This window comes from Protobothrops mucrosquamatus, unplaced genomic scaffold (genome assembly GCF_001527695.2).
Source record: "Protobothrops mucrosquamatus isolate PMUCROS unplaced genomic scaffold, P.Mucros_1.0 scaffold_89, whole genome shotgun sequence".
NCBI classification, from domain to species: Eukaryota; Metazoa; Chordata; class Lepidosauria; order Squamata; family Viperidae; genus Protobothrops; species Protobothrops mucrosquamatus.
Genome location: NW_015386165.1, coordinates 590,616 through 604,964, shown reverse-complemented (window position 1 = coordinate 604,964; position 14,349 = coordinate 590,616). Strand labels below are relative to the sequence as shown.

General features: G+C 35.9%; 1 protein-coding gene across 2 annotated transcripts in view; it reads left to right on the top strand.

Moving 5' to 3' along the window:
• QKI (QKI, KH domain containing RNA binding) overlaps positions 1-14,349 on the top strand; it is a 108,644-nt gene that overhangs the window by 64,323 nt on the left and 29,972 nt on the right. For both annotated transcript variants that reach the window (XM_015814578.1, XM_015814587.1), the window contains exon 4: positions 325-468. In XM_015814578.1, coding sequence (XP_015670064.1) covers positions 325-468 — 144 coding nt within the window. The remainder of the gene's footprint in view (positions 1-324; positions 469-14,349) is intronic.

Sequence of the window (14,349 nt, the reverse complement as noted above, 5' to 3'; positions counted from 1 at the left end):
GTTCAGGTAAGACAACGCCCCTTCTCTCGCTATGCTGCTGACTTGAAGAAGTCTGTAGAAAGAGAAAATCCTTAGCTCTCAAATTATTCCTTTGTCTTTCTTACTCAGTGAAATCTCTAGAAAGTTTTTATGTTGAATTTTCCCTGTTAGCCACAGAAAGTGCTTTTTTGACCATTTGATGATAATTGTTAGGGCTTTCAGAAATACAAAATGTACTGTGAAGCATATAAGCACACATACTCATATATGGTTCTAATGTTGTCCAGTAATCTGACTTGCTGCAATTAAGGCTAACCAATTAAATATGATATTTCATTTTTCTAGGAAGAACAAAACAGAGGCAAGCCCAATTGGGAACATCTGAATGAAGATTTGCATGTATTAATCACTGTGGAAGATGCTCAAAATAGAGCAGAAATTAAATTGAAGAGGGCTGTGGAAGAAGTAAAAAAATTACTGGTACCTGCAGTAAGTAATATTACTGACATATTGATGTTTGATAGGTGTTCCTTAAGATCATATTATCTTCCATGTGGTATTACATAGTATCTAGTTAAAGGAAATATGTTCAAATACAATGTTTTTCATCTAAATGTAAAAATAAGATTGAATGTAGGCTATCAATTGTTTCGAAAGCAACTTTCTCTGATTTGAAAAGGGTAATATATAACTAGTGCATACTAAGAAGACATATTAATAGATTTATAGTAGAAACAGGAATATTTCAGATAATTTTTACTATTGTCTGGAGAGGTATGAGGTTGTTCAGTTAAATAAAACATCCCATCTCTGTAGTAAGTTACTTTTAAAGTTATAAGACTTAGTTAAACTTGTGGAATTTTCAGAAATAGTTTATAATAAGGAGGGCTATTAAGAAAAAAACAATTTGTTAAGCATGGCGTGACCTATGTACACTCTGTAGTAGTAACTCTTACTAATTACTAGTCTTATCTATTCTATCCAGGTGGGTAGAAAGAGGGTTCATCACATCTCACTAGGTTATATAGTACTATTGACTGTAGCCATAATTTTGAGATTTGATTTCATAATTCACCTAGGAAATATTTTTCTTGTTATAAAATTGTTCTGCTGAACATAAATATCAGAGAAATGTATCAAAGAAGTCAGTGTATTGGTTGTAGTTTATTTATACTATATAAGAAAATAGTTTCTTATATCATTTATGTCCCATAAAAGACCATTTTGGAGATGGGGATATTCATTCCAAGTATGTGCATGAGCAGGATGTCTGGTTATAGGTATTTATAAAGAAAGAAACATGCAGAGGAAGAAAACTAATGTAAAAATATAAGTACAAAATACAAAAATACAATCACAAATTCTGTTTGCTTAATATAGAAAGAAAAGTTCCTTAGAGACCCATATAAAGTTGGAATACGTTTTTCATAAAAACTCATGTTAGAAGGCTTTTTTCTAAAATTGTATCTTAATAGTTGTATGCTATAATAAAATGATCAGAGAGACATAAATATGTCTTTGTTATACCACTGAATTAAATTATGACAAATGCTAGAAGAATGGTACAACTCTTCTTAAAATCAGTTCTGAATACCTTTGCTTGATAATGTTTCAGCCATTGAGAACAATTGAAACTGCATGTAAAGATGCAATTTAGTAAAAATTGAAAGCCGGTTTGATTTAGTGGCCAAGGAGACTATGAGTTCCAATCCTCCCTTAGTCATGAAAACTAGCTAGGTGACTTTGAGACAGCTTATACTATCTCAATCCTATCCATCTCATAGAAAGAGGAATATGAAGTATATACTCCATCTTATGTGGGCCAAAAATAAAAGCAAGATAAAAATCAAATATTAAAAGCAAGTTCATTCTTATCAAGGAAATAGTTTGTATAGAATAGTTTGTTTCCTTAAGACAAGGGTGTCAAACTGCCAGCCCACAGGCTGGATGTGTCAGGCGGAAGACGTGCCACCCCAGCTCCGGCAAGGGGAAAAGAGTTGCAATACATCGCAACATATCACGTGACGAGGCGAGTTTGACACCCCTGCCTTAAGACAAAAACCTAAAAACTTCATTAATTTAAATTTTGCTCATGTAGCCAATCAATCAATTCTTCAGCGATAAACTAATTTAGTTCCATTTTTGGTCATAAATGGAAAATGTTTGCTTTGACATAGTACTACACATAGTCATTTCTAACTGAACTGTTCTCCAGCATAGGAGATGGAGAATCCATCAATGGGTTAGCTCTGTCTTTCTGCCCATTAGACTAAGTCAGTCAAACTTCCCATGCCCGTCCTGAACCAGGACACTCCCAGTCTTGACTTAGTCTCCAGCCCAGACAGACGTGACAAGTTTGGCTCCCAGCTTAGTTGCAGGTAGTCCAGATCAACTCCATTGGTAGATTCTCATTTTATCTCCACAGTCTTCTCAGCAGCTGGGATCAGTGCTGCTTCAGTTTGACTGTTGGAGGCTTGAGCTCCTTCCCCAATCCTCAGCTTCCGTTCTCCTTTTCCCTCACAGGCTGCAGCACTGGGATCAGCGCTGCTTCAGCTTGCCTGTTGGAGGCTTGGGATCCTTCCCCAACCCTCAGCAAAGAGCGGAGGCTTCTGTCCTCCCTTTCCTTCCTGGGATCAGTGCTGCAGCCGGGAACCCCCTCAGCTTCCCTGCCTCTTCGAGGCCTCAGTTGCCTTCTTTTGCGGCCGGATCGTCGCGGCCGCCATTTTGGCAGCCGCGTGGTGAACTGCTGTGGCCGCTTCGACTCGTTTCGTGGGCGTGCAGCTTTCCACTTTAGGCTTTCTAGACCTGAGGTCTCACAGGTCTCTTGAACGTGGTGCAGGTTTTCACCTGCATATTTACCTGGTGCCCTGTCACAGCCTCGATCAGTGTGGCCGCCATTTTGAAAACCGTGTGGCTGTTGCTGCCGCCGTTTGATGGGAACTCAGCAGTGGGGGGGATTCATTTAATTATTCTTGCCTTCTCGGCAATCGAGGGACGATTGCCCGTTTGCCATCTGGACACACCAGGTTGTCCTTTTCTGTCTTGCTTGCCCTGCAGTTCCCACAGAGGAAACTGAAACATTCGCGGCTGCCATTTTGGACGGCCTGCATACCCGGGAGCCTATCTTTCCCAGGGTATCAGGCCCCAGTGGGCACAGAAGCTTTTTTTTTCCTGGCACACCCTTTACAACTATTGTCATGGGAGGCTTCTCTTATTTTAAATTAGACTCTATGCGTTTTGCAAAACACGCCAGCATATAAATATAGGTCTCAGATACAGGCCTCAAGCTGGTATCTCATCTCTCCACCTGGTCACCATTCAGCGGGCTGCGCGTGTACTGGCTGTCATCACACATGTGATTTTGCTGCCTCTGCACGGTCAACCCGCCGTGTGAAGGTGCTGACGCTCACCACCTCTGGCCTTGTCACCACCTAGCGCTCTACGAGCAAGCTGGCTGTCATCACATGTGTGATTTTGCCGCGGCCGTAGATACGACCGGCCCTCCAAGGGCAATCAACGGTCAGGTAACCAGGGGAGCAGGGTGGATCGAAGCATCCATCAGCTCCAGCTGTACTAGCCTAATGCGCCAAACGCCCTTGTCACAATTTATATTTGCCTCCATAGGCCTGAGTTCCCTCTCAGCACCACTTGAGATATCTTATCTCATGATGGAGGACACCGCGGTTCCCCAATCCCTAGTCAAAAGCGGCATAAATCCTCCAAACAGGAGGCGGCCAGCAAGATTAAGACCAAGGCAAAGACCATTTCGGGGAAGAAACCTTCCAAACTGGCGGAAAGGCAGGCTAGCAGGAGACACCAGGCTTTGGAGAGAGAATTTTCCAAAGCACAGAAGCAGGCCAGGGCTGAGTCGGAGCAGACAGAGACCTCGGTCTTTGACTTCCCACTGGGGCCTTCCACCTCTGCTCAGGGGGTTTCTCACATACATCCCTCCCTCTGGGGAGGTTCACAATCCAGACACCTACCCGGCATCAGTGACGCCCTGGGCCCCACAGTCGGGTCCAGAGGCCACTTACACTCCCACAGCTGCTGGGCTCAGGACAACTGAGCCTCCAGAAGCCCTTTCCACTGAGCACCTTCAGGCTCTAATTTCACAGGCAGTCGACCAGGCTCTCGCTACCAGGTCTTATCAGATGCCTAGGCCGGAGTCGGTTGCATCCATGACCCTATCATATTTTCTCCAGTCTGGAGCACCTGGGTACCGTGGTTCTCCCTCCCCGCCCTGATCCTCCCATAGTGGGGCCTCATCCCCTGTGGAGCACGATCAAACTGACATCCCATGGTCGGAGGAGGAGGACCCATCCCCCGACCATGGAGGACCCATCCCCCAACTTTTTGAAGTGTGCAAAAAGAAAGTATTTTTTGAGTTCTTATTGTACAGTAGATAACAAACCATAAAATTAGCCAATATTTTTAATACAGATCATTGTTTATTATTGATCTATATTTTGAGTTTTGCACTCTGTATCCTTTTATCACTGTTAATATTTTGATATATATCCAAAATATGCTTTAAGTATATGTTACAGGTTTTTTTTTTGTTTTTTTTTACCATTTTTACTTGGAGGGAGATAATGTTTGCATTTTTACAAGAAAACAGTTTTATTTGAGTGCCTCTCTCTAAATGTTCTTGACTACATGGACAATCATAAAGAAAATGACTATCATGTTAGTAGTTTAAAATACTATCACACTAAAGGCTGTGATTCTTAAACTGCAGGCCATCAAGTTATATTTAGAAATCTATTTTTCACTCAGAGCTTAGTTTGTATTGATTTTACCAAATTTTTTTTGTAAATATTAAGGTATAAACTTTTTAGTTTGATTCAGGAAATATTACTCTTGGTAGGCATACTGTAGGAGAAATTGATATTAGTATCTTTAATACACGCAGCTTTTTGAACAAGATATAATATTTAAGTTACCACAACATTAAGTTGTACACCACTGTTCGCCAGCTGCATTGAATTTTTCACTCAGATTCATAAATTGCACTGAGCTAAAATGAAAGTATGGCGAGCCCAAGTAGTGATTATAGTAGCATGAAAAAAGTAAACTATTGTATCTAATTTCTATGCCAAGAGCCATTTGTGTAACAAATGGAACCTCAACAAAATTTTGAATGTATCTTTATCTACTTGCAGAATTCTGTTCAGCATTCTGCTAGCCAACCAGATTATTATAAATTATGTAAACAGTTGACTTCATTCTTCACGTCTCAGTTGACTTTTTTCTGTTTTATTTTTTTCAAGTATGACTGAACATTGCGTGGTTCTGAAACTATTAAATACACACAATCTGTTAAACTTCTTTGACATGGTATAGTGTCTTTCTTTTGGATATAAAACATTTTATGATTCTACTTATGATTCTATTTGCTTCGATGTTTGCCCAAGTATGTTTGTTCTGCCCTTTTGTTTCTCTAGTTTTGTTTTGATTCCATATTTGATGTCACCTAATCATGTGAATTTGCAATTAGAGGAAGTAATAACTATCAATACATGATAAGTATCAATACATAATGTTTTGGAAGTTCAAACAACGAATTGTTTATGCTGTGTTCAAACGGAAAGTAGTTTGTGCATTTTTAACAGATTGTTCTACATTATTTTTTCCATAGAAAATCATATTCTATAACCTTCTAAACAGATACAGTCATTCTCTTCAACTTTGCTTTTTATGCTGTGTAGGGAATTCAGAAAGAACAGGAAGTTTTATTGTGATGCAATCCTCTGTAGGTTTCAGTAATAGATTATGTACTTTACCTGATAGTGCACCTTTAAGATTGCCTCCATAGTAAAGTTTTAAAAGAGGCAGATTTGAACAAACATTCATGTAACCTTGAATAACTATATCAACCAATAATTAATTGTAGTTAAAAATAATTTTTTATTATCGTCACACTTAGAAATTTTAGAAACTACTTCTGTAAATTGGTAGTAGTTATTTTACATTAGTTCCTGGCATACTTTAAAATTTAGGAGTTCAATATCTATTATAGAGTGTGTTTTGTCTCTAGTTGATCATACTTTTGGCCATGAAGAGAATTTAGACCTGATTTAAAGATAGGATTTTCTTATTTTAATAGAATTTCTTTCTGAGTAACTTTCTCCAAGGGAATTCAATAATTTTACGACATTAATTCATTTAATCAGGTAAAGTGATAAAGGGATCAGAAGGCTAGATGATGATTGGTAAACAGAAATTGAAATGTCATAAAATGTGAGTGAGTGGTTCCAGATTTGGGAGTTGGTAGAATTGAATTTCTGAATGAAAATTCACTTCAAGGAACAGGATTATGGTTTGTTAGTACTCCTTGATTTAGTTTTATTTCTGGAGCCTGGGTAGCTGCAGTGATTGGCTTTCTTCAGTTTTGGTCATTTGTCTCTTATGCCCTTTTTAAAATAAGTATAACCTGGCCACAATGACCATGCTATAATGTCTTAGATTACTATGCACATTCTACATAAGGCTGCCTTTACCTAGAAATAATACTACTCAGGAATCTGTATGGGGAGTATCAATCTACCTCAAAAGTATTGATGCTGATTTATAAAATTCAAAATTCTTAGGCCTAAAGTACTTGTCAGAATACCTCTCATAATGTGTACCGACCATCATAATGAGATTGCAATGGGTCTTGATAGTAGTGTTGGGGAAATTAGTAAGAATCATGATTTTCTTACTTTAGACATCTCTGCATTTTTGTATAGTTTTATTAAGAGGTTAGATGCACCTCTTTATGTAGATCAGTACTGCACAGCATATAGTGCACAGGCCACATGTGACTTGTTAAACAGTCTTGTGTAGTTGGCCAGCTTTTTTAAAAAATGAATTAATTCATCCTACTGTCAGCCTGAAAGATCCATTGCTGAGCACTTGTAACCCTTACCACCACTTCCAGTGCTGGCGTCACTTTTCTAGCTATTAAATGATTAGTGCACCAGGTATTTCTTTATGAGCCCATAATGATTTTTAACTTACCAATATGGCCCTTTCCCCTCTACAAGTTTTGTAGATCTGATTTAGACCTTTGAAATCCCTTGACTTGTTTGTTCTTGGCTGCTTAGAAAGGGCCATAAATAGGGGGATATATTTGTTGTGCCAATATTTTTAAAAACATCTATTAGGATTGTAGATCTACTACATAGATTATATTTTGTGACAGTTTTCATTGTAACATAGCTGCTGCATTTTTAGTATTCTTGTTCTTCTCAAAATAAAATCTTGAATCCATACATTCTGATACCTGCTTGTCAACTTTGGGGTTAAAGCCAGTGGTGATTTGAAAGGAAGATTTGAGTTTGAGGCTCTGCTTATTTATGAAGTTTGTTGATTGGTCTTGTTCAGACCGTTGAGCTGTTGTGAGAATAAAATATTGCAACAAATTATTTGAGAAGTGGCATACAGTGTTAACATTCAAGAAATAATTAGCTTCCTCTATGATAATTATACAGGGAGCTAAATTTGCACTTTGAGGATTATATTTAGAAAAATTCATTTTCCTTGAAAATACTTGACAACAGTGTATGCTTTACAAATGTGATGGCTTTACTCAGTCTCTGCTCTTCCAAATTTAATCACTTAATTCTAATTTTAGTATTAAAATTCTTAATCTAATCTAATTTCTAATAATGACACAACTGCAACTGGTCAGATACCTCTACTATATTTTCTGTCCAATTGAACCTGTGACTGGACAGGATCATCTGCATGAGAAATGGAGGTTGCTTTCCTGTAAATAGAGTTCTTCCAGAGTGCCATTGTCTAATCAACTATCTGTAGTGTTTCCCTCTTTGGGGAATGTTTTAATTAGTGAAAGATAAGCAAGGCAACCAAATACATTGTCTTCATTTGTTGAATGGAGCTTCCTGTGTATTTGGTGACTAAAGTTTCCAGTGTTCCCAGCAGTTATTTGCTTGGGCAGGGTGACTAAGGAAGAATTCTCCTAACAGGTAAGGAGCTTCTTTCTAACTCCAGTTTTTGTGTCATGTTCCAGGTCTTGCAAAGGTTGATAAGTTCCTCCCCGAAAAAGTAAGTTGGGCTGTAATTTTTCTGATTTAAAAAGTTGTAAAAATAAGCAACTTTTATAGGTATTTTACCTTTTTATAAGATTATAAAGTGTTGGTTGTAAACATGCACTTTATTTTATGAACTGTATAACTTATACAGTTACAATTCCCTGAAATTGACCCATGAAGCTAAATATTAGTAAATATATTTGAATCATATTACTGTGATTTATTTTAGGTATTTTATAGAAAATGCTGACATTTTGGAATTAAAAAAAAGAAAATATTCATGCAAAGGCTAGATAATAGGAAATTCTGAAAGGTTTATATTTGAGGATTTAAGGGGTCTAAAATGATAGTAATATTTTTTTAAGGAAAACCAGACTTTAAATTATGTTAATGCTGAAATTTATTATTTTAGACATTGTTGTATTCAAGTATTTATAATCCAAACAGTATGACGTTTTCTTGTTTCAAATGCAAGGATTATAATTATAATTCTACTTTTGAATACTTTGTATTTGGAAACAGTGTAAAACATGTATTTTAGCATAGCCCACTGTGCAACTTGTACTGGTACATTTGCCGATTAAGAGTGCGGATAAAAAGACTTATCAAGCTATAATTTTGACTCTTCTATGTATACAATATGTCATTCTAAAATGAACTCAGGGGATATATGACAAAATACAGTTTTTTATAGTTTTGCCAATAGGAATTGTCTGCAAGATATGAATGGCATAATAGTAGTTCCTTGGTTGTTGTCATTTCAGAATTATATCTAGGATAGTGTAAAAAATAAATGATCTACATACAAGTTAACAAACAACTATAAATGTAGAAATACTACAAACAAAGTTCTCACAGTGGAGGTCTATCCACTTTGCTCATATGAAGCATTTTAATATCTTAAGTTCTAGGGTTATTTTGACTTTGGTGATACCAAATAATTTAGGGTGGTTAAAAGAGAAAGGAACAATGGATTCTTTCAAAAGGTTATTTCTGTTGGGAGAATGAAAATTAAAATGGCAAAGTTTCAGTATAAGCAAATATAGTATTTCTCTAGTTCTAGTCCAAGACTGGATTGAAATTAAGATTCTTAAATGCAGAATAGTGATATAGTTTATGCGCTTCCCTAAACAACAATAAGACGAGTAGGTAAATCTTAAAAAATAGTATTTTGAAGACTTGTGAAGTTCTCGTATCTTATTTCCAATAGTTCATAAAATAGAAAAAATGTTCAATAACATAATTATGATTGAGACTAGCTTTTTATTTTGTATCCTTGCTAAGAACTGTAAAATTGACAATAAAGTGGCAATAAATTTAAACAACTTAAAGTGCCTGTTGAAAATTACTTTAATCTGTTTAAACAGTTCTCCGATTGATGCACATGCCACATCTTAACAAAGTTGAAATTGTCTGTTACACCTGTAAATAAGCTAAGCCTCCATACAACCATCTATTTCTGAATGATATATGGTCAGTTTGCATAAATTATTATGCATTTCCTCTAAATTATTGTTGACGATCACAGTTAAGCTGCTTGAGTGATGATCTAAAGTGTATGACAGCATAATCTGCATTTACATTCCTTGGTTTGATACTTAAAGGTTTTGAACACAAGAGAGAATTAAGCAGGGCATTTTAGTTTAAGGATAAAGTGTACTGGTTTCTATTGAATCTCTATAATTTTTGCATATTTTTAGTGGCTGTGCATCACCTTTCATAAAAACATGGATTTTAATATAAGTACGGTATTCATTATAAGTAAGTAGCAGTTACTCAAATGATGTTAGATGCATAGACTTCTGCAATATGGTATTTTCTTTCCAAAGGGGAAAACATTTGCTAATTGGCATACTTGTCTTGAATACCTTACAACAGGAGTGTCAAACTCAATTTCACTGAGGGCCGCATCAGCATTGCGGTTGCCCTCGGGGGCCGGGTGGGTGTGGCCAGAGTGGGTGCAGCCTACTGGGTGGGTGTGGATGGAGTGGGTGTGGCCTACTGGGTGGGCGTGGCCAGTTCTACATTATTCGCGTCAAGGGTGCCTGTGGGGGCCTAGGCAGGAGTGGGACAGATCTGAGGGTCTCTGGCAGAAGGGGGTGGGACCGGGGCAAGTGCCAAGGCATGGTCCACCAGGGCAAATGCCAAGATGGCCACCACAAAATTGGGCCAGGGCCAAGGCAGCGGGGGTTGTTCCCTCACTGTTTCCAGGATGGCTTCGCAGGCCATATGAAACCACGTTGCGGGCCGCATCCGGCCCCCGGTCCTTGTGTTTGACATGTCTGCCTTACAAGCTTCTAAATAGGTTTCATTTATATTTTAAATATTCTAAGTTTTGAAGTTAGTTTGAAAATTATTTGAAGAATATAACTTAAATCATTTGGGAGTATATGGCATCTGAATTTGTAAGGTAAATAAAAGTAGAGTTGTGATTTTTTTTGATACAAAATTGGGGATTGGTCAAGAGTAGCTAAATGGAAAAGCAGTAAGATAGCTAAACATTGAGAAAATATATTTCTTCTGGAAGAAGAAATATTTAGTCTCAGGACTTAGTTTTTCCCTCTCAGAAGTCATCCAGGATTTTAGTTTTCCTACGTGAAATAGTATAAGATCAGACCAGAAATTAAAGACTTTCAAGGATTTTGTTTGTTCTTTTAAAAGACTCTTGCAGTGCTGGAATTTACAGGAGCATTAGGTTAGCTGAAAGTGTTCACAAAAATCCATTGACTTTTAATTTAAAAAAAAAAAAAATTAAATAAGCAACTTTTTATGTGTTTTCCCCATGGAGATAATGATATTGTACATTTTTCAAAGATAGTTTAATTTTTCTGCATGTTGCAGAAAGTATTCTTTCTTAATAATCTAGTGTTTTGATTTTTGATGTTGTTATATTTAATTAATAAAAGATGTTTTTCCTGTACATTGCATAGGATTGAACTAGTTGATCCTCATGATCCCTTCTAAATCTATAATCCTCTGTTTTTTAGAATTACTATAAAGATACTAAGTATGCTAGTACCAGTGGATTTTTGTGAATGGAAGTTGAAGGTTTTCATCTCAACCAAGATAATATAGGGACTTGGTTAATAAAAGGAATGAATTTAAAATTTGCCTGTAGGCTTTGCTTCTGGGGAACTGTCACACATTGAATGAGTGATAGAATTAACCTTGCTCTTAAATACTAGTTAAACTATGATTTAATAAAAATATTTTGTAGAAGTGGTTCTTACGATTGATTTGCTTTCAATCTATGTACCATTTAGCAGCAGTGATTCTACTATTGTTATAATGAAACTGGAGACGCTTCAAGACCAGTATTAAAGAAATTTAAACTGTTGAATATGTTTCTGAATAACCACCTTATTTCACGTAAAGCTTTTTGAATTTGTCTGTCAGAATTTATAGTGTACTTCATTGTCAAGCGCCCATTTGGTAAACTCCATTAAAATACTATAATGGATCATATACCAATATTTTGATATACCTTTTATAGCAAGTACACGGTTTGTAATTATGTAATTAGTGTTTAATATATTTGACAAATTAAAAAACTTACAAATAAAATTGTTTCCATGGCATTTTTAAAATACATTCTATTATTTTAAGTTTTTGCTAATATGCCAATTAAAAAAAAACACAATGCTCTTGAATTCTTTTGAATACATTAAGACTTCATGAAATCTTCCTTTTTTCCAAATGAAGTATTACACTACTTTTAACTATTGGGGACAAATGGCAGTCATGTGATTATGATATGCTGTAATATCATAATTGTGAGCTGGTCACCAAGTGCCTGGGTCGCAATCATGACCATGGGGACATGCAAAGGCCAGAACTATGAGGACTGGTTATATGTACCATTCGTTCACTGCTCTTGTAAGTTTAAATGGTCGTTGAATTTAAACTTAACCATTGTAGGGAAGAAATACAATAAACTACTTTAAAGTCATCATTTTCTTGAAGGAACAGATATCACAAACATCAGTGGCAGATAGGTAAACAATGATAATACAAACTAAATTTCATCATGTAAATATTTGATATAGTATTCCACAGTATGAACAAATAAAACCTACTTCTTCGTTATAAAGATTTTATTTCCAAAGTTAAAAATACAAAATAAAGAAAAAATGAAAATAAAATCTAGAGGAGTTGCAAGATTGCTTTGCCGCTACTTTTTGTAGGAAATTGCTATTTTAGGACGTCATAAATAAATGTTCTTTAAATATTTTCAATGCTGCTATGTGTTTTTATCTTACTTAGGTTTACTATTTTGTTGTTTGTATTTATGGTATTTGCATTTGTTGGTAACTCAAAGTAATGTTGCTATTGTTCAAATCTGACCGTTTTAACTATATTGATGACATGATGATGATGAAGAAGAAGAATCAAGTTATTTTCAACTAGTGACCACATAGATTTTTCTCCATGAAGACCGATCTCTAACTTAGACTTTCACATTTTCCAATTGCCACTGTAATGAGTTTGTTCACCTATCTCCCCCACCTTGCAAGTAGGTCTTGGACTTCTTCTCTTTCTTTCCAACTTTTCCAGCATTAGAGCCTTTTTGAGAGAGGCAGGTTCTTTGCATAATGGGTCTGAAGTAAGATAGTTTGAGCCTGATCATTTGTGCCTCTTGAGTGAGAACTCTGAGTTTATCTCTGGTATTTATTTCAGTTTTTACGTTTATACTTGATAAAGTAATAATAATAAAAATGTAGTAATAAATAATTTTTAATTCCACTTTGAAAACATTATTTTACACAATTTTCATATGAAAAATAACATTAACTTCTTGATCACTGTCCATAGTGCAGATTATTTTTTAATCTTGGCTGTATTTTTTTTTACAATGTAAATTAATTGATTTGCTACTGTATGTATAGCCTGCTTTTTTCTTGAGAACTCAAATTGGTATACATGATATTCTTCCCCCTTCATTACATCTACAACTACTAGTCTATGAAGTAGGTTAGAATGAGAAAAATCACCAGTGAGCTTTGTGGATGGGAAATGGGGAATGTAACTTGAATGTTTGATATCCAAGTCAGTTTAGAAAACCACGCCCCCACCAGAAATAGGCAGGGGAGGCTACTACATATAAGCAGTGAGCAAACCCCACATTTACTTACACTGATGATGTTACCTAGCTGGGTAATGAAGGACTAAGGACTCCAGAAATTTGAGTCAGTTTAGTTACTGACTCAAACATATAAAGTTCTATTTAGAAAATATAGTTTGAAATGTTTGTTTATGATATATATTGAGTTTTCAATGACCGAGTCTTCCTAATAAGCCGTTATATATTTGTATGTAGTCCTAATGTGCCAAAAAGGTGTTACTGTTATTTCCGACCATCCAATGCCATTTTAATCTGAATGGAAAATCTGTCTTGGGAACCCCAAGGACAGTAATTAGCAGTCTCTTCAGAGTGACAGAATAGAATTACCATTGTAATGGTTTAGTCTAAGGATAAAAGGATTGAATTTGGATCTCTCTGCTTGCCAAACTAAATCAGTTGCCATGGGAATTTTCAAATAGGCATTCCCTTGAGTGATTTGAAGGGTATGAATAAACTCATAATAAATTACAGGTTTTAAAGGAGCAATCTTTGCTGTCTCTGGCATAGACTGAGCAGCAAACAGCATGGGGGCTTTAAAGAAAATGCTTACATAGAGAAGTTGAACCATGATTCTATGCAGGCTATCAGCTTATTAAAGCTAAACTGTTTCTGCCTAATGCTATACAATAAAGCAAGCACAATTCAAGAGAGTTTGTATCAATTCCCTTGAGTAAAAAAAAATTGATTGCTGTAGATGTAAATTAAATTATCTTGCTGAATTAGATATCTTTTCAAGAAATTCTATTTAAAAGAGAACTATGTTTTTTCAGCAAACATTAATTTGATTTTAATTTTCCCCTCTGCATGTAATATTTATTAGACATGCCAAATGTAACTATGACGGATACTAAAAGCTTTAAAGGTAGTCCTCGACTTACAACAGTTTGTTTAGTGACCTTTCAAAGTTACAACGGCACTGAAAAAAGTGACTTATGACCATTTTTCACACAACCATTGCAGCATTCCTTGTCATATATAAGGCCACGCTTCCCAAATTTTGATTATTGTCTCCTCCTCTCAGTGAGAAATTTTTCAGAGACTCTTGGGAGCATTAAACATACTGATTTTCCTATAGTTTTTGCATTTATTTTATTACTTTTGGCTTTGTGTAAGGAAAAAGTAATGCTGTTCTGCCATTTATAAGATAATCTTCACATTTGTTAAGCAAATTGCAAAGACATTCCAGAAGCAAACCATATTTTAATTTTT